Source organism: Buceros rhinoceros, unplaced genomic scaffold (assembly GCF_000710305.1).
Source record: "Buceros rhinoceros silvestris isolate BGI_N320 unplaced genomic scaffold, ASM71030v1 scaffold5521, whole genome shotgun sequence".
NCBI lineage: Eukaryota > Metazoa > Chordata > Aves > Bucerotiformes > Bucerotidae > Buceros > Buceros rhinoceros.
In genome coordinates, this window is record NW_010392406.1 from 59,579 (window position 1) to 85,433 (window position 25,855).

Below are 25,855 nucleotides of genomic sequence, written 5' to 3' on the forward strand. Positions count from 1 at the left end.
TTTCCCTAAATTACTTACTTCATGGCCACTGAGCTGAAAGCTACTACAAAATAATAATCTCAACATTCAGCTTTCCAGATCGGTATATTAAATCATTCTTATCAATACTATTTTACACTAAAACAACATTTTGCAATTTTAAAGAAAGCCTTTAACAAGATTAAAACAAGACATTTAGGCATTTGATGATTAAACAATTTAAATTTGAAGCATTCACCTAAATATCCTACAGCACTTCTAAGAACTTCACTGAGCTGCCATAATTTCTGTCAGCATATGTAGTACCGAATGACTAGTAAAATACCTGAATTGAAACTATTCCAGTCTAGCAGTTTGTATGATCTTGTGTTACCCATAATTCCGACAAAGGCTGAGTTCAAAACAGCAAATTAGTAGATCAGTTATAGGAGCAGAATAGTGAAAAAAAAAAAAAAAAAAACAAACTACCAACAAGAACACAATTGACAACACCACTCCACAGGAACTGGAAAGACACAGACAGCAGAGTTAATAAGTGGCTGAAATAGAAAGGGAAAAAAGGAGCATGCTATAGCAATCTAGCACTTTGCGTGATCAAAGTGTACAGTATATAGCAATTATTGTCTTATTGATAAAGTTCTCAATCCACCTTCAAATGCTCTTTCCTCTTCTATGTTTTCCTCCTCTACTCTTACAGTTTGTTTCCTTTAATATTTTACAGACTTAGAGTCAAATGCTTAGTACGATCATCCCTGTCTCAGAATTTTTTTTTCCTACTTCACCTTCCCATCCATATCCACATGCCTTCAATCTCCCTTTTGTTTTCATTGTTTCGCAATATACTGAGATCAGAGTATCATGCATCTTACATTCACTTGTCAGGAGCAATCTACAAGTCCCACAGAAACACCACAAAGAGACGCTTAGTTGTGCAAACATGCATCTCTTCGCTTATTTTGTATCCTGATTTTTACCTGTATCAGCTGGTAAAAATACGTGTGCATAATGTAAGAAATCAGTTTCTATAACTTCTGAGCAAAATTGATTTTTTTTCATTTTGTCTTAAATAAATTTAACACACAGTAAATCCTGCATGTTAAGCGAACTGCATCAGAAATCTCTGAAAATACAGAATCCTAAGACAATTTGTGGTAAAGAAAGGGAGGACATGCATATAAATCTCACATATAAATTACACTTCGGCATTTCTGTGAATCTCTAAATAAATCTTAAAAATAAAAAAAAAAAAAGAAGAGCAATATCATGTACTCATAAGATTTTTAAAAATCCCTTAAAGTAGGGATTTTAAATTTAAATTAAGACTTGGATTTTATTTCATGTTCTTAATTCAATGAATCTACATCAGCAACAATCTACATGCTTGCAGAATTACTTGCCTTGAGCCACAGAAAGAAGGTAGAGAAGGAAAAAAGATTGGTTTTTTTAAATTTCTTTTAAAGATGCATTTGCACAAACTTTATTACTCCTGACTAGTGCATGCAAAATCATTACAGGTGCTATTTTTCACTCTCCTCTCTCTCCATTTTTAAGTGCACTGTTATCTCCAACCTTTTACAGAGTATTCCTTGGCTTGTCTCAATGAATATAGAAAAAGTCTCCAGTTAAAAGTCACTTAATTCTGATTTCAGAACTAGGACATGTAAAATACACATTCCAGTACTGGGGTTTACAGGTAAATAAAGTACTGTTCAGCATATGTTTTTAAGAACAGAAACAAAGTTGTAAAAAGTTTTATCAAAAAAAGGTTAAAAACATGTATTGAGCTAAACTGTAGTCATTTGTCCTCAAGGATTTCAAGGAGGCGAAAACTAGAAAATATCAAGTATTTAATCTTGTTTTTGCTTGAATGGAAAACTTGCACCAAGTTTTTAAATAATACAAGTGGTTAAAAAAATAATTAAAACCTCAGTAATTCAAAGTCAGTTTTTAGTGCAAAGTTACTGGATTCAATGTACTTTATTATTTCATTAATTTGATCAAAAGTTTCTCACTAAAAACATACCCTCTGAATATTATTTTTCAAGCTTAAATGACTGACTGAAAAATATTACTTTTAATACATGTTAGAATAGACTTGTAACTATTCAAATATTGATATGTAATGAAGTTACAAAGATTAGAAATACGTGATCATTACAACTCGATTTGGGCAAGACATTTGTTCTTGTGTTAACATACCAGGATTGTGAATGCGATCCAGGAGCTTCACAGACCGTGCACTGACAACACCACCAACGTGGACAAGAAAGCCTGGTGGAAATGCCGTCAAGGTAAAAAATGGAAATTCCTGTTACGATTAAAAACAAACATCAAATGACTGCTTACCAACTACTGCTGATTGTCAGTAAACATGCAGTGAATTGAAAATTTCCCTGAAATACAAGCAAAGCAATTACACTAGGCCAAACACATCCTTCAGGCTTATTAAGCACTACATAACCATACATATTCATATACCCATAGTATAATAGAAGCAGAAGTATTGTAGAATGTAAGAATACTTTCCCCCATAAGAGTTGCAGCTCAGCAAAATATTAATAAGCAAAATTTTGTACATTTGTGCTAACAAAGCCTCTGTTGGTCCACTTTTAGGATGACAGCTAAACAACCTAAATCTACTTTCATTAGCTGATACAAAATAAAGGAACATTTTTCTCCATTTTTTAGGTCTTATTTTTACAACTGACTGCAGTTTGAGCCCAAAGCACAGGGTAAAACAAACTGCAGTCTTCCAAGAATGATGAATGTCTTATTGCAGGAAAAAATGACTAAAAAGTATTAACAAACTGTTCTGCTGGGGTCATATGCACTAAATGTAACGAGTAAACATCCAACTTCTAGAATAAAGCATGTCTTTGAAACACAACTGTAAGTTCTTAAACTAAGGAAATTCACTTCTAATTTATTTGCATAAATTTTTACCAATTCATAATTAAAATGAAGACTTAGTAAGTTTCAGCATCCACTACAAAATATAATTTATAAAGAGGCAAAGTAAGCAATAACAGTAACTTCTCATGACATACATGATGAAACAAAACAGTCATATTCAAAGGACATGAGCCCAAAACTGGAAGATTTTTTTTTTCCAGAGGCATTCTATGGAACGTCTAATATACATGTGATAGCACACTTATGGGGGAAAGGCAATAGATTTGTGTTCAGCAATTCTAAATGCACAGAGGCAAAAAAGGAAAAAAAAAAGAAAAATCATGCAATCATAGTGTGTATAGTCATGGTGATTGATTCAATGGAAAAAATAACCACCATAATTTCGTATGAGAGAAAGTACAGCATAGATTCCTTTCTCACATACTTGAAGCACTTGCAACAGTACAGTTCAATTGAGCCACTACCTAGAGAGTGTACATGCTGCAGATTAAACAAAGATCAGCAATACATGGCATGAAAAGTCTTCTTAAACTAAAGCCAAATGTAGATTTAAAAATTAATACTTCAGAATTCTTGACACCCTTGTTGTTAAAACTGTTACAACTTTAAGGGTCTACAAACTCCCAAGTTTCCTGACGTGATGGTTTGATAATGGCGCCGGCCATGTGGTGAGCTTTTGTTCTTCCCTTCTCCTTTCCCCCCAACCCAGCCACATAGTTTTAACCCGCAACACCTGGTTTTTCATTTGGCTTAGACTTTCAAAATGAAGCAGTGAACTTTGAAATCAGCAACAATAGTATCAACAACCAGAAGGAAAAATAAAAACCAACCCCAAACCCACCAAAACCCACAGTAGTGTCTAATGACACAAGTAAAAAGCAAGAATATTTCACCACAGGACTCTGCAAACCTGCTTGACTAATCTGTCTTCAAGAGCACTAATGGATTCCTCGAGAGAGCTACAGAGAAGATTCCCCCAGAAGACTCTAACAGATCACAAAGTGCTTTGCAGGTTAGCAAAACAGAAAGCTCTGACTACGCCAGTCTGAAATTCTCTTCTGCATGCGTTTCAGGTAGAAAAGTGGAAAAAAATGCAGTCCATCAATACTTCGTTAAAACTCTCTTTCACTGGGGCTCTGTAGTATCAACTGTCCAGTGATTCACAGGTAAACTATCTGTCCATGTATAATTCCATGACAACTCATTCTGCATAGCTTATGTCTAAATATATACCATACACACATTTGCTATGTCCCCTGAATATAGTTATCCCACACTAATGACATAAAAATTAATTAGCTTTCCCAGAACTATAGAAATCAATAAAAAAGTTTACTGCATATGCCACCTGTATGAAATTCCAATAAGCCTATGCTACATTTATATTTTATACATACATACCTATGTTCACACTTACAGTGTGCTAAAGTAGTATGCAGTAAATAAAGCGCATGACAACTCCATGACAACTCATTCTGCTTAGCTTATATCTAAATATATACCATACACACATTTGCTATGTCCCCTGAATATAGTTATCCCACACTAATGACATAAAAATTAATTAGCTTTCCCAGAACTATAGAAATCAATAAAAAAGTTTACTGCATATGCCACCTGTATGAAATTCCAATAAGCCTATGCTACATTTATATTTTATACATACATACCTATGTTCACACTTACAGTGTGCTAAAGTAGTATGCAGTAAATAAAGCGCATGATATTTCATGCTCTCTAGCACAAACAAATCTGATGTTTATTAATCTATACGGAGATTCAGAAATCACTTTCATTTTCTGATCATTTTTATAAAGCTGCAGGTAATTTTAACACGTTCAGACTTAAGAGTTTGCCTGATGCCCTACAGCACAAAGCAAGAATACCAGCACCAAGCAGCAGCATGGTTTTACCTCTATCAGTGTATCAAGGTTTGCAAGCCTGTATTATGCTACATGCTAAAATCAGACCTACGTCCTAGCAGTTAATTTCAGCCACAGACAAACCTGGATAACTGACTCAGTGAACCACTCTGACATGATTTTATTCCATTAGCAATGTCTCATTCATTCTGATGCAGAAGGAATTCCACCAGTTCGTATGACTGCTTGGTTTTTTTTCTTTCTTTTTTAGAATCACTTAGAGGATTGGATTTTCTTATTATTATATTATGCAAACACAAGTTACAGCCTCAATTTCAAAATTATAAAGCTATACTTATTGCATGAAAAAGAGAGATTCTGCAAATTAGAGGCAGTGTTTCCACATCACAAATCTCCTATTACTGCAATTTGCAAAGGACTATCTGTACATCAAGGTGATGGAAGCACAGAGTATTCCCATGTGTGGGAAGACACATTGATCTTGAAGTTTCCAAGTTGCAACTGAAGATGGTCAATCATTTTACCAATACCAATTAACTAGGCCATTTCTCAGTCATTGACTGCATAGACACTGAAAGAACTGTCACTGGTTTAATCCTTGCAACTACATTGGTATTTTATAGTTGGCATTTGGGGAAAGTTTGATTAGTTTATAGTAAAATCCTCATAAATATTTATTGAGTACAATGTTAAAAATGTTTTTGTATATGCATACATGTATTGCTAGCATTTTTTTTTTCAACTACATTTCATACAAAGACACAGAATAATGAAAAAGCACATGGAACAAGGCTAACACACGTATCATTTGGTGTTAGGGCCAGCTGAAGCAGTTCTCAGGTTCCTTTCCAGCCATTTACTCATCCCCATCAGTGTACCTCTCCCTCAGATAACGCTCACATCTGTTCATAGAGCTCTTTGGGCTGAACCAGAGTAGGGAAATGGTCCACATGAAAATACTACTAATTTCCTCACTGAATTATTTTTAGTCTAAGTACATTTACAAGGCCATCTCACAAGGTGGCCAAACAATCTTACGATTTTTCTTCAGCTGAACTGAGGGGATCGGCTTGACAGTAACAAGAAGTTGCTGGAAAGAAAAGTTGCCCAAGTCAGCATGTCAGCCAAGAGACTCACACAGAGAACTGCACTCTAACACAACAGTTATCTAGCAGCGCTCTTCAGAGACGAATATCAACACATCTTCATTTCGAAAACACAGCAGTAAAGACCTCTCAGGCACTTGCAGAATGCAAACGTGGAGGAATAAAACATCATTTGTCCAAGTTAAGGTCAACAGAGATACAAAGTACCATCAAGAGCAGCATTTAGCCATTTCTACAAAAACACAGGCTATTTTCTTACGAGTAAAGTAAGCTCAAAGTTTCCTACCAATGGAAATACAGCATATCCACTTACAGATAAAAATACACACAAAGAGAGCTGTGCTATAGTTACACTTGCTATCAACAGGCACACTATGAATTGCTAAGAGTATATTAATGCACAACATAACATGTGTGCGAGTTTTCTGCAGCTGGCGTATTCTCCCAGAAGAAATGAAGTAGTATTACCCTTCCAACAAAGTATGTTCTGGTTTGCAATTAGGGTTATTTAAGTAACAGATTAAAATCACATTTGATTAAAAAAAACCAGCTGTGGAGACATCTGGTTAAATGAACTGGTTTTAATATGCTTTAGCATTACCATATACATAAATAAACTGAACTAAGACTCAAAAGAACTTCTATGTGTCTAAAACATGCGGTTATATATGTACTGAATTTCTTCTTTGTTTTCCCAAGTAAGCTCCACCCTAACTAATCCAGACAAGTAACTAGAGTGCACTATTAAAACAGATAAAATAACTTAAAATGGATTATCCATTTTAGTTTAAGTAACTCAACCTTAAGGTAACCATAAGAGGTAACCCTAGCGAAAATCACATCCAATATGAAATTTACAGAGTGTATGAACCTATTTTTGTATCAATTAACAGTTTGCATGCTTTGCCAACCATCACCGACAATGGATCTAACGTGTTTCCATCCCATTTTACACCATTTTTTCCCCACTAGAAAATAAACAGGCTTTATCAAAACAATGTGCAAATAATTCAAGCTCTAAAAATACATTATGTGCTCTGAATTTACATTTTTAAGAAGCTTCCTAAAGAAATAACAGATCAGCCATGAAATGTCTGAAACACTAGCAAAAACAAACAGAGAAAATGCTCTTTTTAAAGCTTTTTAACTAAAACATTAAAAGCAAAACAACATGGATTTGTATTTAAAGAGAAATTAAAATATTAACTGAAATGTATCGACATGCAAAATACCAAGCAAAAATATGCCAATCTGATAAATGCTCTTAAAAATAACAGAATAAATATAAAAAAATCCTGCGTAAACAAGATTACAAAGAAACCTGCAAAATCTCACAAAAAAGAAAACCGAAGTATTTCAATAATTGTTTAGAAACCCTCAATACAAGAAGAAAGGGCTACAAAGAGTCACACAATGTTTTGGAACATACCCGCCTTCTACAGAACCTATGAGGCGATCCTCCCTTAGCAACAGGTAACACAAAAAATGAGAAGAGAATCAACCACTTACTCAAAACAGTAGCTATTCACTTATATTTTCACAGATGCAGCTGATTTTGTTTGCAAGAAATAACTGCTGTAAGTAGTTCAGGTAGTCAGAAATTGTAATTAAACTAGAATTTATTCCTGAATAGGAAAACATTCACATTTCTTCCTTCAAGACATCTCTCTAATGACATTTTGATAAAAGAGGCGTATAATTAATTAAAAAAAAAAAAAGAGTTGCAAGGTCTCATTCCAAAATTTAAACAAAGAATTAAAACCACTATTTTTATTACGCAGTCTATTCAGCGTAGTAACAGACAGCACTTTGAGTGCTGTAGATTCTTCAAAAAGCTGGAAACATATTAAAGCCCTTTTATTGCTTGGAAGGTGGTTTAGATTTGTTTAGGTTACCATTTTTGAAAGGCTACATGCACATCCTTTCCTGTAGTAGAAAAAAGGCTAAATTATGAACTAACTCTATTTTTTCAAAAATTGAAGGGTTTTGCAATTATAAAAGGGATTTTCACCTTGTTTAAAGCTATTCCAATGTTTCTGAATTTGGCTTCTATAAAAACTTAACAAAGACATGATGCTAAAGTATTACACTTACACACAGATCAGTAATTTACAGAGACCAAGTAGCAGTAATTTTTGCTGTAACTGTTTCTTCTAACACCAGCTGCAATCGCTTGAGTGCTATGCACATTAGTTATTTGCTCCACAGTTCTTAATGCTTTAGTAATATATTAAAATCTAAATAATTTGTGTATAAAAGAGATATTAATGCTCGACATTTGCAATTAAGTTTTCAGACCTAAAAATTTCACATATTTTTAAACAGAAAGTAACAGGAAACATTTAACTTACTGCAAGCTAAATTTTCAGTTTAGATCAGAAACACAAGTATAAAATGCCTTACCCTTTGTTCCAAAGCTGACTGAGTCTGTTGTCTTAAAAGAGTTTTAAATGGCCCCCCTTCTTTTCCAGCACTCCCACTGCCCATTCCTGAAGAGTATCAGTACAAATGACATTCAAATAAATAAATATTATAATTCGTAATCAAACTTCAATTTTAAAATATATTAAATGATCATTGAAACAATCAAATTACCCCCGTAATTTTAGTTTTCAGGAAAAAAAACGCTGAGCATCACCGTTTAATTTGTGTTTGGGGAGAGGTGTTTGGGGCTCTGGTTTTCACGTGGCTAGCAGTGGAGTCTTTTTAGCAATTGGACAAAAACCCTCTGACCTAAGATATTTTTCTGCTGTCAAACTGCACTTAAAAAACGTACTAAATATGAAGACTTTCAAAAAGAGCTGCAAAGTCACTATTAATTCCACACTGCTGAACAATGCCTCTTTGCCAGATATAGTAAAGTATCTCTCTTTACTATGATCATCAGTTTTTTTAAAAAAGTAATAAAAATCTGGCTTTCTGAGAGTTTCAGAACAACTAAATCACTTTTCCTAACCATTGGGAGGAGACTGTATACATATACACTACTGCAGCAGTAGCTGTATAATGAATGACTGGGATCAAAAAGAAAAATTGCAAAGGCAATGTGCATCTTTGATTTGAAATCTAAACTCTGGGGAAAAAAACCAATTATTTTTATTTTCTTTAATATCTGTGCCATGAAATATTCACTCATCTGATTCATTCAAGTAAGCTAAGGAATACTGCTCACCATTTAAAACTGCCACGCTTACTTCGTTACTACGTTTACAGGCACATAACCTGCAGATTATCTTTCAATGAAAATATAACTCCAATTTTGCATAACATGGGTAATTCTCTTTTTATTTCTTTCCTTCACGTGTTTTACTCCCACCCCTACCCCTCAATACAGAGAGGTATGAGGAGAAAAAGCTTATCAGATACATGGTATCTCTGCTATTGAAGTTTCTGTTACACAGGACTCTTAACTGAGTGTGCCAAGAGGCAGGTTATATGCATGACAGGAAGTCATTTGCTTTATACTTAGGTATCACAAATGTAAAAAACAGACACATGCCAAGATTGTGGTTTCCTAAAGAAAACACAATGCTGGTGAATCAGATTTTCTTGGTAATATTTCATGCCTAAAAATACACTGTCATTGGTATTTCTTGGATCTAAAATCATCAGCGCTAACTTGACAAAGCAAATGCAAACACCTAAGTTGTGTAGGAAAACACAGGATAAAGAACAAAAAAAAGTGTCAGGAGCGTGATGAAATACAAACACTACAGTGTAAACAGTTATGAATGAGGTCAAGATTTCCTTTTACAGAATTTATAACTAATTTAACATAACCATTCCTTGCTAGTTTTCTTTTTCTTCTGATCAAGCATCTACTAAACATAAATGAGATTGTACATATATATTGAAGTGCAGTTACTTGTTTTAACTGGGAGATCTGGAAATAATGCCAGTCTTCATCATGCATGTAAATTCATTCCTCACATTTTCAAAAGTTACTAGGCTACCATTACCATGTAATTATATATAAAAACACTTTAATTTTTAACAAGCATTTTTAGCTGTTCTTGGATAAGGAAACAAAAATATTAGTATCTGTATAGTCCCATGAAACAAGATTAAATTGCTTTTACTATTTAGCATTGATTCTAAACATCATTGTCAGGGACTATACAACATTAAATGCAGACAAACATAGCATAAATACTGGACATGAAACAAACTCAAAAAAATACAAATTAATCAAAACAGTTTCTACAGAAAAAAGCAGTAATATCAACCATTTAATTTAAATCTATGAAAATAATGCATGTCAGTGAAATGGAAAAGGAGGCAGTAGAAATAAAAAGTTTGTACAGGCTTTGTTTAAAAGATTACATTTCAGGAGCAGAGTTGCTAGCCATCATTTCAATAAATTACTAATGAATTAATGAGCAAGTGTTTGTTCCATGCAAAATAGAGGAACAACAAAGTGAAGGGAATAGGGGTATTAAAAAAAAAGATTTATTTTAGTGCAATTACCAAAGGAAATTTTGCAAGGGGAAAGGAGAAAGTTCTGTAGCACAAACTACGTGCTTCAAATACTATGAAAAGTTCTGAAGCTGTTTCAAGTTTCTGGGACAGAGGTGAGAGATGGTATGAATAGTCATGTAGCCAGCAGTTTTCAGAGGCTAACTGAACAGAAGCGCAGGGTTACAGAAGGCTGTGTGTTAAATGCCCCCATATCAAATAACAACAACATTTTCTTAAAAGTCTGTTTAAAAGGCCATAATAGATTGATCCTACCAGAAGCAGCCAGAAGCAGCTCTTCAGTGAAAGAAACACTTTTCCTCAGAACAACTGGGCTGACATGGCTAGAGTGTAGAGGGTTAAGGCTAGACCCCGAGAGGAGAAGACAGGACTTTTTAAGATGTGGGGAACCACATGAGAGTGTAGGGGAGCTGGGAAACAGGAAAATCCTAGGTCCCTGTGGGGAAGGTGCTGTGGAGGAAAGTAATAGAGACAAAGAGATGTAGATTCAGAAGATGACTAAAGAAAGAGACGGAAGAAATCAAAATGAAGCTTGCTTTTTTTTTTCTCCAAATGAACCAGCACTTACTGCTAAATTATTTCTCAACATACAAAGAAATGGAATGACGATACAGCTCCACAACATGAATGTTCTCAAAAATCTTGACCTGATTTAAAGTTATTTCGAAATTTTTTTTAAAAGCCATGGTAATCTAACATTTGTTTTAAATTTTATACAGAATTTTCTATCAAATACTATGGAATAAAGGCTAAATAACACAGTCTTCTCACACTTAATCTGATTACTTTCATTATTTAGGTATAAAAAGTTATCTTCCAGAGAAGTTGTGGATTTGTTTTATGATTTTTAGACATAAATCTTGTAGAATTCTATGTTCCCACAAAGAAAAGGAGTCCCCACTTTCTCAATTTCCTCCAAACATATACTATGTCACATCAAAATGTATTACGTGATTAAAATACGTCATGTTTTCTATCAGCCTGATATTCTATTAGTTTGCAGTGGCATAAAATTATCACTATTCACAGAAGTCTAACTTCAAATCAAAACAAGCTTTTTCAGCACCGAACAACTTCCCCTCATATCTAGACCAGAATACATATAGACTATATATAGAGACCATATATATATTATATAGACTATATATATAGAATATATATAGACCAGAATGGATAGCACAATCACAGCTGTATTTTATAAAAACCATTAAAGTAATATCCTCCTGATTTGGAGCCACTGAAAACTAGATGCTTAAGCAGATCAAAGTTTCAATTCTCCTCTATTTAGTTATTCATATAGCAAAATTGTGGTATCTGCACTCTTTTTCCAGGTTAGTCTCCATCTCAAACATTTGAACACACTAGCTACCTGACTGAGAAATAAAGAGAATGTAATGTACTGCAGAAACATTAGAAAACCCTTCATTTTTCACATCAGCCAGAGTAATACGTATCTCAAAGCTGATAATGTTTAACGTGTCACAGGAGAGATTTGCATTTTTTTGTTTTTTTTTTAAAAACACTAACATCACCAACTTTTACACTGAAGTATTCCAACTTAGTAACAGCCTTAGGAAATTAAAACGGACAACTAAACATATACAGTGACTTGTTAAAAACAACACACTGAATTTAGTATGTTATTGAAGTATCTTCTGCACATCATCAAATTTTTGGCAAAAGGTAAAATAAAGAACTCCAGAGATACTGTCCTTTTAAGCTATTAATCTAGTATGCAAGATACAGAATTCTTAAATGCAACCAGCAAATCCTCTCAAGACAAGGTTCAACAGCAGAGTTAAAAGCCTCTATAAAGATAGTGCTAGTAAGCAAAATTATGCCCACTGCTAGCTTTAACACTGGAAAGACAGCTACAAAATAACTTCACATTCTTGAAAAATCCCTAAAAATAAGATGTTCCAATTACAAAATGTTTCAGTTCTGAATGAACTGACTGAAGATGACACCTACATAACATTGCCATGAATGATATAAGGTTGCTGCTTTAAAAACTTGACAAATTCACAGTGAGTTGCCACCTTCAAAAATCCAGAACATTTACATCTATAAAGATGATCATCTACGTTACATTTAAATCCTTTACACAACATGATCCTTACCAAAGAAAATCTGATCAAAAGAATCAAATTTTCAAATACTCAGTAAACCAAACACATGAATTTGTAATTCACTTACGTAATATGCATCCAGTTATATTTGTAGGTCCTTTAAACAAGTGACCACCATAGGCTATCCACAAAATAGTCATCATTTACACAAAAGAACAAAAAAAAAAAAAAGTGAGCTTTTGGTTGTTTGTTAGTTTAAAAAATCCTTTAAACAAGTGACCCCCATAGGCTATCCACAAAATAGTCATCATTTACACAAAAAAACAAAAAAAAAAAAAAAGTGAGCTTTTGTTTGTTTGTTAGTTTAAAAAATGGGAGAGAAGATAGTACTAATAAAGACAGCTTCCTAATCGGGAACTTTTTTTTTTAACAGATATCTAGGAAATAAAACAGATAAAATATTTTGCATCTGAGTGCAACATTTAATTTATCTGCTTGGAATAACTCTTGAAAGGGGTGCTATCAAGCACAGCTGAATTAACTACTTTAATGTGCTTAAAAATTGTCTGGATTAGATGGAGACAAGAATGTTCGGAGATTCAAATACCACAATTTAAAACACTATTTAAAAAGCAAGCAAACTTTTATAAACAATTCTGCAAAATTTTTTGCCCTATGGTAGCAGAATTCAGGGCACTGGTCACATTAATGGAGAATAAACAAGACAGCAACTCTTCGAGTTGTGTTGACATCACTACCAACATGATTCAAACCACAGAAACAAAGTTTAAGTAATTATGACAGACCAATGGAGAAAGAAAAATGTTTTTTGAACATGGCTGGAGTGTAATTTAAGTCACATTTAAAATGTATACTGCGTATGTAAAGCCATTTCCACATTCCAAGGTGAATGAAAAGACAGCAGCTGCTGTATTTCTAGTACTGCATTTGCAAAAGGGAGTTAAAACTAACAGAGAAATGTATACAATATACTTACAGCACAACATATTAGGCTTGAAGACTACACAGTTTAGTAACACTGTCCTTAACATACTGTGGTGAGAAACGTACTCCCAATGATTTGTAATATGAAATGGAGGAAATAAGAAAAAAGCAATTAATTAGGACTCCCTTAAGGCTCTGAGATGTTTTATTTCAACTTGAATACAGTTGCGTTACAAATGTAATTTTAATATTACCCAGAATAGCGGAAATAGAGGCAGGATTTAAATTTTCACCCTATAGAAACCCCTTCAAGCTTGAGGTGTGCTATCTGAAATCTCCAGTTTCCACATCATTTTGATAACTTAAATGCCAAAAAGCAAAAAGGGGTTGAATGAAAATATAAAAAGAGAAACATAAATTAAACAAAAAGTGGGTGGAAGCGCCTTACCAGTTTTGGGTGTCAAACTCAAATCTGTGTCAGAAGAAGAGGACTGTCGACTGTAGGACTTGGAAGGTGAAAAGGAATAGGTTTGGTTTTTCAGAGGGGTGGAGGGTCCTGATGAATGAGTATTGGGATTGGGATCTTCATTGAAGGGAATCCTGCCAGAAGAAGGTGGAAAAATATTCAGTAATCCTGTGCCAAAGGACCTGGCTGACAGCAGCATGATCCAAACACCAGGATGTGATTGGGGCAGGGCCAGCAGCTATTCCTTAGGTGCGAGACTGGGGATGAGGCCAGAGTCAAAGAAATGTTGTTTTACCCATTCAGCATTCTACAGATAGATGCTGATAATCTACAATGAAACAATTAAGCCAAATGAAAGGCATGAGATGTGGCAAAAATTATATATATGCAAAAGAAAAAAACTGAAAACAGTTTATGGCTTGAAAATCTGGTCAATTACACAATGCTTTGAGTTAGTTTAATAAAGAAAAAATGATTTTAAATTATACTTGTGTTTATACATACTCATACATTTATGTATATACACACATATGCATTTTAAAGAAAAGAAAAAAGAAAATGTTTCCTTATCCTATAGCATCATAGCATGCCACAGCTAAAAACAGAGCAAAGAGGAGAATCTTTATGGGAACAACTATATTGACAAACAGTTCACTTATGCACAGATTGACTTACCTGTCTCTATAACAATCTCTTCCACAAATGGCACATACCCTTCTTATAACCATAGGAAAACCTCATTACCGTATCTGAATTATGCCTGAATGCAATTATGAACTCCAATCAAAGATGTGATTTCCTCCAATGACTGTAAAACAATGAACGTTTCCCAGATACAACAACATATTTTTATGTCATTTCTTTAGGAAGTAAGCATGTTCAAAAGAAGTGAAGAGTGTGGCTTTGTGGAAGAGACTCCAATGCATTTTCAAGAAACTATTGCCTTTGTTTCAGCAGCTGCACACAGAGTAGTTCTTCATTGACAACAGAAGGTGTCTCCATGAGAAAATGAGGGAGAAAACATGGGTGGTACCTGCCTACACTGCCTGCCTGCCTGCACTTTGCGACCACTGTGCCTGTGGCCTGCCTCTCCCCAGCTCTTGAGTCTGAGCAGTCTCGTACCAGTGTAGATGAGAGTGGGAACAGACACAGAGAAGTTCTGAGTAAGTCGTGAGCCAGTAGCAGTGTGAATTGGGCTGTTGTGAGTCGAGCGGCATCCATGGCTTGGCGGATGAACCAGCGGAGACCTGAGAGAATTTGTAGCCAAGGTGGAAGAAAAGAAAACAATACATACAAACAGGTTGCAAAGTTATGTTATCAATGATTTCAGGGAAGATTAGCTACAGGAGATCTCTTACTTTAAGCAGACTCTAAGAATTTAAATTCCTAGCATGCAAGAGTCCAGATGAAATAAAAAGAGAGAAAGGAACAGCTTACGCACTAGCTTGTGAAAGCACAATTGATTCTTTGGCAACAGGGCATCAAGTTAGTAAAGCCAAGAATAAGAAGTATTAGTTGATTTTGCTGGCTTTGAGAAACATTCCCCGTTTTTTGGACTGAGGGACAAGATTCTGACAATATCCACCTCCAAAGTGACCATGAACTATTCGGGGGTGGAATTTCCGTGTTTTATTCTTCCCAAGTGAAAGCTACTGACTTATTTATGAATGCTTTGTAAGTTAGTAGTTACCAGGTCCACCTTTTTTTTTTTCTCCTTTCTTAAATTCACCACTGTTATATGCTGCATATGTATCAAGAAGCTGTTTTGATGGCAAATTTTTATAATTAAGACAAGTAAACAAGCTATGATTTGAAATAGGTAACAGTAATTTTGAGAAGTCAGAGCATACTGATGCCTGCATGACAAAAAAGTCTAATTACTACTGTAATGACAGTTCAAGTTAATGAAAACAGCTAATTCAATTGATATCTTTGGAAACATAGCATAAGTAGTATACTTTTTGGTGCTGTTTTTTCCTTCCAGAAACAGAATTGCTCTACCAAACAGAAAATAAACTGATTTATCCAAGTAAAAAAGTAGTAACAGTTTGAAGACTGCCAAATCTTTTTCTATTAATTTATATGAACATTAAAGAAATTGCTTTCAAACTGTGTTTGGTGCTACAGTAGATACAACAAACCGCAAGAAATTCTACCTCTCATCATTAGAAGTATTCTCTGCAAGTACACTGTTTAACTCTACTTGTTTTGCAATAGCCCTACCTGTTTTGCGACAGTAAAACGCAAAGGACTCAAAAAAAGATGAGACTACTTTAAGGTCATTCTCTAAAGCACAGATAGAGCTGTCTGAATTCAAAATTTGTCTTATATGCTCAGCATAAATGCTCTAACCTGACTGTGCTGAGCTTGGAAAATCTTGAACAGAAGGTGTATCACAGGAAACCCTAACCAAAATGTTTACTGTACAGAGTCAAAGCAGAACTAATTACTAGTTCAGAAATTGGTGAATCAACAGCCAAGGATAGGTAATGTCATTGCTATATAAATTCAAGAAGTCAAATTAAGTAAGGATTACCATTCCAGCCTCTAAGGAAATAACAAAAGTAATCTAACCTAAAACATTTCAAAATTGTGTAATAAAAATTGAGTTGCAGACAAATAAAATTACAAAAGAAAAAAGTTCTGGGGGGGGAAAAAAAAGAAATCACACCAGTTATGTAAAACTGAATGAGTATGAAAAGTAGAGAGATGGAACTTGTTTGCCTACAAACTCTTAATTCATACTTACTCCTTCATTTCTTTGGATGGGGAGTTACATGCGGGTAAAAGTGCTGATGTGTTACTTAATTTATCCAATGTGCAGGCTGTTCCTATGGCTCGCACTACTAGTCCAGACTCTCCCTCCAAATCAAAACACTGCAAATAACCAACAACAGCATTTCCTCTCATTTCAAGCACCTTCAGGCCAATCTTCCTTTGCAATTCACCTACAAAACAAAAGGTTAAAAGCTTGTTAATTATATTGAACTTTCACTATTCTCTTCTGTGGTCTTTGGCCTCTGTTTTTGGAATTGCCAGCCAAGTCAGTAAAACAGGTAATAGACCAAATCTTGCATAATTATGTCAGGCAGCTGGTCACAACCTCTGTCTCCTATAACACAGTGGGATATTCATGATTTGCACAGCTTTCTTCCTTTTTTCTTTTTTATTTTCCTTATTTTTTCCCTTTTTTTACTCAGAGAGAAAGAGATGGTCCAGATGTGTGCTGGAACACAAATTTCTAAATCCTCCTTCATACAATTCAGAACAATGCAACATCTCTGAAATCTGTGGATAAGCATCTATAATTTTTTTATTTATAAACTTATTTAAGCAAATTTCAACCTAATTCATACTTTTTATTTTTTAAATTAATAGTGTTTAATGTGGCAGCCTCATCCACAAAACGGAACACGGTACCAATATGCCATTCTCTCACTGCAAACAAAAGACTGCTACTTCTCTATTAGCTGCACTCAAAATCTTAAAAGACTGTAACTCTAAGACAATGGTCTGTCATAGATGCTTACTTAGCAGGATCTTAAAAAAAAAAAAAAAAAAAAAAAAAAAAAACAAAGTTCATTGATCTATGTAGCTAGGTAGCCTTGGTACTAAGTGGAAAACATCATCTCTTTTCTGACGAAAATTGAAAGCCTTCCAAAATCCTCCGTTAACAAACTGAAAAAGCCTCACTGTCCCAGGGGACAACAGAACCTTCAGAAACAGAAAACACTGCGAACTGAAAAAACTGAAAAAATAAACATAATTAATACTAAAAAAAATATGCAATTTAAGCAAGTCACTTATTTAAACGGTGATTATTTTTAAAAGCAGCAATTACCATTACAGCCTACATGTTTAATACCTGACATGAGAGAAATCAGTCTTTGTCTAGCCTCATTCGATGCCCTTGGTGTACGAATTCGGTCTATCCACTGGTACTCTGGGTCTTCATTAACTACAAGTTCTTCCACAAATCCATGAATTATTACTGCTCTGTAACACTTAGGAATAGATGTAGCTGTTAAAAAAATATATACATATAAAAGATGAAAGGCCTAAGTCTATGAGCCAAGAAACCAAAGAAAAACATATTACACATAAAAAGTTATGTGAACAATTCCAGAAAGTAATCCACAAGATTTTCTGTTAAAATGTGGACATACCCAAGCAGCTTTATTCTGGGAGACCCTGGAACACCAACAAGGTAACTGGCCAGTGTATCAGTTACAACATGTACCGTCATGAACCCTTTTCACTTTGTGCCTCTTTAAAAGGATGTGCACACAAAATAACACAACGTGCGTATGCCCATGCACTGAAATGCAACTTAAGAAACATAAAGGGGGAAAAAAATCAGTTCTTTACATTGTCTTGAAATTTGAACAGTAAAAATTTATTCAATGAAAAAAAAGCAAACTAAACCATTTTCTGCATTTGCTACTGGCTTCAATGTAATCTCCACTGGGCTTATGCAATGAGTTAGTGAAAGAAGGAAACTGACAGAAAAGATAAAGAAAAAAAGGGACAAAAAAAAAAGTTTTCTTTTCAAATGCACTTTTTTCCTCTACTTACTGCAGAAAAACTTGACTCCACAGGATGACTGCCTGAACCTGTTTAAATCATTGAAAAGATCTACTTTCACCACCACGTTGATCTCCCCACGTATACCTATCAAGAAAAAACAAGTAAAATGAGAAGCTGTATCAGAAACTAATACAAAATTACCCCTATTAATTATTCCCTATTATTAGTAATTAATGCACTTTAATGAGTTAGTTTTTCTACAAAGAACGTACTATAAATCTGCTAGAACCACTCTCTTCAACTGGCAGCTCAACTGGCCTGCTCCAGAGGAGCAGTAAGACATTTCCTTCCCTCTCAGATCTCCTGCAGAGATGCTGTCTCTTAGAAGTTTCTAGTTCTGCCAAGCCCTTGAGGCTTAAGCTATGCAAGCAAGAGTCCTCAAATACCTGCTGCACTGAACAACACTTCAGAAGAAAGATGGGATTGGGAAAAGAGAAGCCATCAGCCTCCTGATACTGCAGTGGCCTCTGCTGCAGTGTGCAAGTACTCTCTCCCTGCTTCTTCGCCCTCTAACATCAACGGAGGGTAGGGTACAAAATCAGTACCTAAGTACCGTGAATGGTACCTAAGATATCCTCAGCACAAAAGGTCAGAAGCGTAAATGGTTTGAAACTGGAGTCCTGTCCGCATCAAAAAGCTCTGAGCAACACCAAAAAACTTGCACATTTTTTCCCTGAAATTGTTTCCAAGTCACAGTAAAGCTACTCTCTGTAGTTCAATCCAATGAGAAAATTTATGGGTTTTTTTTAGAACCAGTAAGTGGCACAGTAAATGTTTGTAAAATACTTTGGCTGTGAGAAGAAATATATAAACAATAAGGTATTACACACTTCTTGGATAAAGCTTAATTTTTGGCCACAATTACTTTTCTGTTACGAGCTTTTCCTTCTTTTTCCCCACCCAGAAACAAAATAATTTCACGAATATCGGTTCTGACATATTGAGGAATAAACTTCTTGATGAGTCCGATCTCTAGTATTTTCAGAAGCCTTTATCACATAAGTGCACGACACTCAAACAAAAGCATTAGATTCATAGATTGACATTACTGCAATAGTCACCTAGCTCTCTCTTCCAAAATGCCAATAGAAAGAAGCATTCAGTTACTGTTACAGAAAGAGTCTCAGGTTCATATATTTTCACAAATAATCATGGTGAGGTGCAAAAAAGAAATTTAATAAAAATGTATGCACATTATATTGATTTTTTAAAGGAAGCATCAATTACTGTTTGTTAAAGATTGAGATAATTAGAATCTGCTGCTATGAGCATGAAAATATAAGAATTCTAATTTCACTTAAAAAAAAAACCAAAAAAAACCTGTGATATACTAACAGATATAGAAAAACAGGGAGAAGATTAATCCTCTCTGGCACAGTTGTACAGATCCTGAGAAAAGTGTTCACCTCATTTAGCTTCAAAAGAAAATATACAACAGGAAAATGTGAATAGAACAAAAGGATAAGAAAAATACTTGCAAATTTCTGGAAAAAAAACCCTCATCCATAGAACCGTTTTAAATGTAACAAATACTTAGCATCAGTTACAATGATCGTCTAGTAAATACTATTCATTATTTCCCAACGATAATTTATAAATAGCTTTTAACATAGTTAAGTTGCTTAATTCACACTGGATAATGAACAAAGGTGGCAATGACGACCACAGAGCTGTTTTGCAATAAGGAATTCCAGCAACAAGCTAACTGCTATAAACCAATCTTGACTTTGTGAGACAAAAGCTGCTTTTCATTAAAATCAAAAGCAAAATAACCATTAACTTAATTTTCTCCTATCTTCGAGATATTCTGATGAAATCCACCTAGCACTGAGAGCATGTTTTGCAGGGAAAAGGAATTTCATCCTCTGTGTTGAGGACGTATCACATCCTTTCCCCTGAATTCAAGTGAAGTTTATCCAACACCCCAGGAAGTCACGCCTCAAATGATTTCAGCAAAGATATATTATTTTAGTAAACATGTGGCAATTGGACAAGTACCTTTGGGTCTTTTTTTTTTTTTTAATATGAATTTTGCAGTAACTATTTTAAATATCATGTGAAGATTTTCTGCACTCGTCACAAGCTGTGTGGAAAGCGTTCTGCCAAGCACTAGTCTGAACTACTGCGCTGGAAATTTTCTCATGCCAGAAATAAAGAACTGCCAGAAAAGTAGCTTTTGGTTTAAAAAACAAAACAAAAAACGAACAACAACAAAACCCTCATTGTTTTACTTATAGTTAGGAAATCTTACCATGAATAGTATCATATATGGGAAACCATCCTGAAATAACTGTAGCTGCTTCACTGTAGAGCAAAGGATCGATATCTATGTACACTTTCCCAATGGCATCATTAGCACTGTAGGTATCGTGATCTAGAACTGTGATCTGCAGAGGCTCGTCTTGTAGCTCTTCATCATCCACCTAGAAACAAATATTATTAACATGAAATCTGAGCATTTTTAAAAAACACAGGGAAACACTGCAGAAAAACATATGCCAAAGAGAGTTACTTACATACAGTGACCTGACACAGATAAATCTGCAATTTCCATTTCCTGTACCTAAACATCACATTCACTTATTTTGATTTTACAAACTGGAGAGATCCTGGAACCAAAGTTATCACTGGGAGAAGAACAGATAAGCAAGCTTACAGTGATTACACTTTTTAAAATTCCACACTATTTGTTTTAAGTCACATTCTCTAGATTGTCTACCCATCTCCACAAAATATACCTTTTCATTTGAAAAAAAAAAAAAGAAAATTTAAGATCAAGCATCTCAAAGGACTGTTATACTCTGAATTTATGATTGCTCTCACCCTTCCAAACTCATTAGTGGCTTAAAAGAAGACATTTTCTACAACCTACTGTAAAAATTCAGTAATTTCCAACATGCACTTTCCTAAGTAAATGCCATGATCCATCTGCAGATACCTCAACTATTTTTTAAGTCATACAAAGATAGGACATTCTACAACTTCTTGTGCTGAACATCACAAACCAAGAATCAGGTCTGCAATGGCATGACTCATGTGAGCGTTCGCAGAACTGTAACACGTAGTCTTGCAAAAAAAATCGAACTACACACCTGCACACACACACACTATGTCTTAAGCAGTCAGTGTTTTTCCACTCTTTGAAATGTGGAATTCTTCCCCACCCTCCCACCCCCCAATGTTCCTGTTTGGTTCTTTTCTTTGTCAGAAACATTTTTCCATGCAAAAAGATAGAATTTTGAGACTTCTGTTGTTATCAAAAAACCTCTTCCTGTAAGAACAGAATTAACAGTCTACACAGGTTTTTCGTCTCCCCTCAAAAACTGAAGGATATTTTTCAGTTCCCCTCAGGAACCGAAAGATTAAAAAAACTGATTGAATTTTAACACCATAATACTACTTTCTTAATCAACATGGACTGTTGGCTAAGAGACACTCTTAATCAAGCAGTCCATGTTGATTAACAATCTGCCTAACCTTACTATTTTACATGTGCTCTAAAAAATTTCTAACATTACCAGCTATTACATCACCCATTACATGTACATCTATTTTAAAAAAATGTTTATACTGTGATATGATCTTAGAACACTATAAATGACCCAGTACTATATATTTGAATGTTTTTAAAGTTAATTTATTCTAAATATCATTACATAATTTTTTTCGTGTCATGGCTTGGCTTCGCGGACGAAGATTTGGGAAGGGCTTTACCCACGCTTACTGCAAGCACAAAAAAAGAAATGGCATAACAATTAAAAAAAAATACTATGTAGTTCAGGGGATACTGTCAAAGAGCATCAATGAATTAGATCCTGGAAAGCAACAAGCAATTACAGGAAGATGCAGAGTGCTCTCGTTACTACGTAAGGAAATGGGAATGATAATCGTCCAAGTTCTTTATGTTGTCATTTTCTCATAGGAATTCTCCATTTTCTTCTTTGTCAAGTGCCTCAACCGTAATGCTATTTTCCCCTCACTTTCGCCTGTCTTGTCTTTTTTAGGATTACTCAAGATAATATTTGAGTTGGATCCAATCTGGCAAGCTTTTTATCTTTACAAACAGTCTTAAAAAGCCAATGAGACACCCTTAGCAAACAAGGTCTAACTGTATATAGGAATGCTGAAAGGCTTTGTATTTATTTAAATGTAAAAACGCTTCACTCCTCAAAACCCATTTTCTGTCTGAAATGAAATTATTTCTTTAAGGGCATATAAACCCAAGTGTTTCTATAGACACAGGCAAACTTTTAAAAAATACTTACTTCAAACTTGAACCACTCAGAATTCCACTGAGGATTAAGTGATTTGGGATACACATCTGTCTTAAATGTTGTATTTCCAAATTTCACCTAAAAATATAAGCATTCAATTCTTAATAATAAATAATCTCATTAAATCCACATATGCAAATAATTTCAAATACTTATTTCAATAATAATAAATTATTTTCTTTCCATCTAGTGGCTTTTTTAATTGATTCACATATACGAGCAAGTAACTTTCCATGTATCAATGATGCCTGAGACGAATCTCTCTCTTCCACTATTAAAATTGTTTTTCTTCCTCAATCACTTGAGAGGGAAAAAATATCACTTATAATGGCTATTCAATGTCACTTGGTATGCTCCCTTTGCCTTCTTTTTAGAAATACTGTAATCTCAAGTATTCTATCTAAATATTGATAGTTTATGTCCTATTACTGCTTTCTCTAGGGTTTCTAAATCTGCTTTCTCGACAATTTATAAAAGAAATATTAATTATAACATTGGTAAATTTATTTCTTAAGTTTAAAAAAATCGCCCGATACATACCAGAAAACAACTGACACCATCTCCATTAACTACAATCATGATACGCTGAATGCATATCAGGAAATTCAGAACAACAAGGAAGAAGCGCCTCATCAGTCTTCATTCCTTTCTTAAAATACAGAAGATTCCAGAAAGCTTATAGGTAAAAAGGTTAGAGGGACACATAACCACATACGTACCTCTTTATATATCCCTGTAACCAGTTACTGAAGATTTAATATTCTCTACTATTTCTAATGATTAATGCACCTTCAACCACACAAGAGCCTATTTCAACAATCTCCATTTGGTCTTCACAGGAGTCCTTTTCAAGATGACCCCATTTGTAGGGGTTTTTTGTTTGAACTTCTGTGATGCTCCATACATCAAGAAACCATGCTGCACAATGCACGAGCCCTTATTTCACTGCAGCTTTCATTCCAAACCATTTACAAACACCTGCAGTTCTCTGAATGTTGCCTCTCAAAATGATAAGTACTGCCTACAAATACCCAAAGTGATGCTTTTTAATTCATTCAAGATTCTTAAGAAAATAAGGAGTATGATGATATAAAAGAACTGCTGCAGTTAAAGACAGTTAATGGATTTTGAGCGTCATTTTCTTTCCACAGGCTAAATGGATTTTGGAGACTAAATTTAGGCTTCATTTTTGAAAACTGTATGGCAATTTTTTTTAAAACTTTTGCTCAAGGAATTATTAAATAAACACTGTACACATTTCAGTAATATGCTGATTATTTTGCATAGGTGCATATCCCAAGTGTAAAGAGATTCTGCACTTGCTTAAGTACATTGAGTTAATTTTAAAAGCCTAAAGCAGTGCAGAACTCATAGTCGACTGAGTTCACACTGAGCTCCATATATATAACTGCATATACCTCAGTCAACAGAACTCTGTACAGTGCTTGTGACCAAAGAAACAAATTAAAAAAATGGTAGGGCCACCTATTTGATTCAATGAACAGTCATGCTTTTCGAAAAGAAGTTACTTCAAAGTAAGCTTTAAAGTTAAAAGCCAGAGTGGTATGAAAACACGGGACTAAGCAATCTTAGTGTAAAAAATCATCTAGCTATCAAACGATGGGTACAGCCTATGTGCGCACCAAAAACGAACAGCACTGCCACTCAGAATGTATATTCGTCACACAAGGCAGTATAATAAAGGGATACTGACACGAGTTTGAACTGAGTTACCTTAGGTACCAGAAGCTGCCAAGCTGCAACAGCCCAGAGCTCCACCCAATCTATTTTTACATGTTATCTAGGGAGTAAATTAGTTCCCTTGGAGCCCCAGGCAGCTATAACTGAACTTCTCCTGTAGTCAAGCTAGCTCATTAAAGCTAGTAGAGATAATTAAGCACTGCACTGCTGTCCGCTGTATGAATTTAGAAGCACTATTATAGAAGAAACTAATTTGCTCCAGATCACACACACTGGCCAAGTTATGCATAACCTTAGCCAAGTAAGAGTTCCAAACCCTTTTCTCATTTTCTTTTCTAATTCTATATTTATATTAGAAAACTTAACAAGGAAATTAAAGGCTATTATTCAACTAGTATCTTAACATTACCTCAGCTTTTCATTTTTATTTAAGTGAACATGTTTTGTAAAGCTTTTCAGCAATCTTAAACGAAAAATAAAACAATAGTTTCAATCTCAATGTATTTTAAGATCTCACTTGCTGCCTTGTCTACTCCCCATGTGGAATGGGCAGTTCCCACAGTCTAAGTCCTAAAATCAAGGCTCCACCTACGTGTTTCTTTAGCCTTGTGTCAAGACATTTATGGAGTTTGCAGCTAAGCAAACTGATCTTTCTGAAAAATGTTATTTTTCTTTTTTTGCTAAGCTAGACTTTAACCAGCTGAATTTCCAAGTCTATTTTGCTACACAACTACTCAAGACGGGGTGGTTGGCACAGAGAGAGCAGGGTTGGGAACAAGTGACCAACATTAAAGAGCTGTTTCTCCTCAACCCAGCTTTAAAACAGGCCAAATGACACTGATGGGAAAACTGTATTTCCTATTTCTGTTTTCCCTGTCTCCTAGTAGTACATCAGATTGCTGTAAGTTGCCTATTTATCAAAATTACATGACAAATGTTTATAGACTAAAAACTGACCGATGGCATCTGAAACCAAACACTGAAATATTAAGCGATTGTTATTCATGTAATTAAAACACAACTCTGTACTACTTCAGCTCCATTGAAAAGCACGAGAAATTCATTTTCACTTTACCAATTTACTGTCCCACTAAGCAATGCACATCAATTAAATTTTTAGCCATCAAACCAGGATTTACATACCCAAAATCTGGTTTGATATTAATATTATCAGACTTTGCAATTTATACAGCCATTTTGTCTTCCTACCTTAACTCCAGTATTGCGTCAACCTCAATTATTATTTGTGGTACAAGCATTTACACAGCATTCCATTTTTAAACACCTCTTTACTTTTTCTGAAGCCATGGAATGTTACTGCTCTGAATTATTCATATTGGAAATAATGAATCATAAAACAGAAGGATCACGTCAACTTATTTTACAATCCCTTCCTGGGAGACACCCTATATATTGTCTGTTAACTATATGGTGGTAAAGAAAGTTGAGATTAGAT

General features: G+C 34.6%; 1 protein-coding gene across 1 annotated transcript in view; it reads right to left on the reverse strand.

Annotated features, from left to right (window-relative positions):
- Positions 1 to 23,277, reverse strand: part of C2CD5 (C2 calcium-dependent domain containing 5) — a 60,449-nt gene extending 37,172 nt beyond the window's left edge. Inside the window, exons 1-9 of the mRNA XM_010144450.1 lie at positions 23,239 to 23,277; positions 22,690 to 22,776; positions 20,676 to 20,847; positions 18,413 to 18,508; positions 17,703 to 17,858; positions 16,587 to 16,785; positions 13,820 to 13,971; positions 8,285 to 8,370; positions 2,179 to 2,287 (exon numbers count right to left, since the gene is read on the reverse strand). Of these exons, the coding sequence (XP_010142752.1) occupies positions 2,179 to 2,287; positions 8,285 to 8,370; positions 13,820 to 13,971; positions 16,587 to 16,785; positions 17,703 to 17,858; positions 18,413 to 18,508; positions 20,676 to 20,847; positions 22,690 to 22,776; positions 23,239 to 23,277 (1,096 nt within the window). The remainder of the gene's footprint in view (positions 1 to 2,178; positions 2,288 to 8,284; positions 8,371 to 13,819; positions 13,972 to 16,586; positions 16,786 to 17,702; positions 17,859 to 18,412; positions 18,509 to 20,675; positions 20,848 to 22,689; positions 22,777 to 23,238) is intronic.
- Positions 23,278 to 25,855: the final 2,578 nt, after the last annotated feature.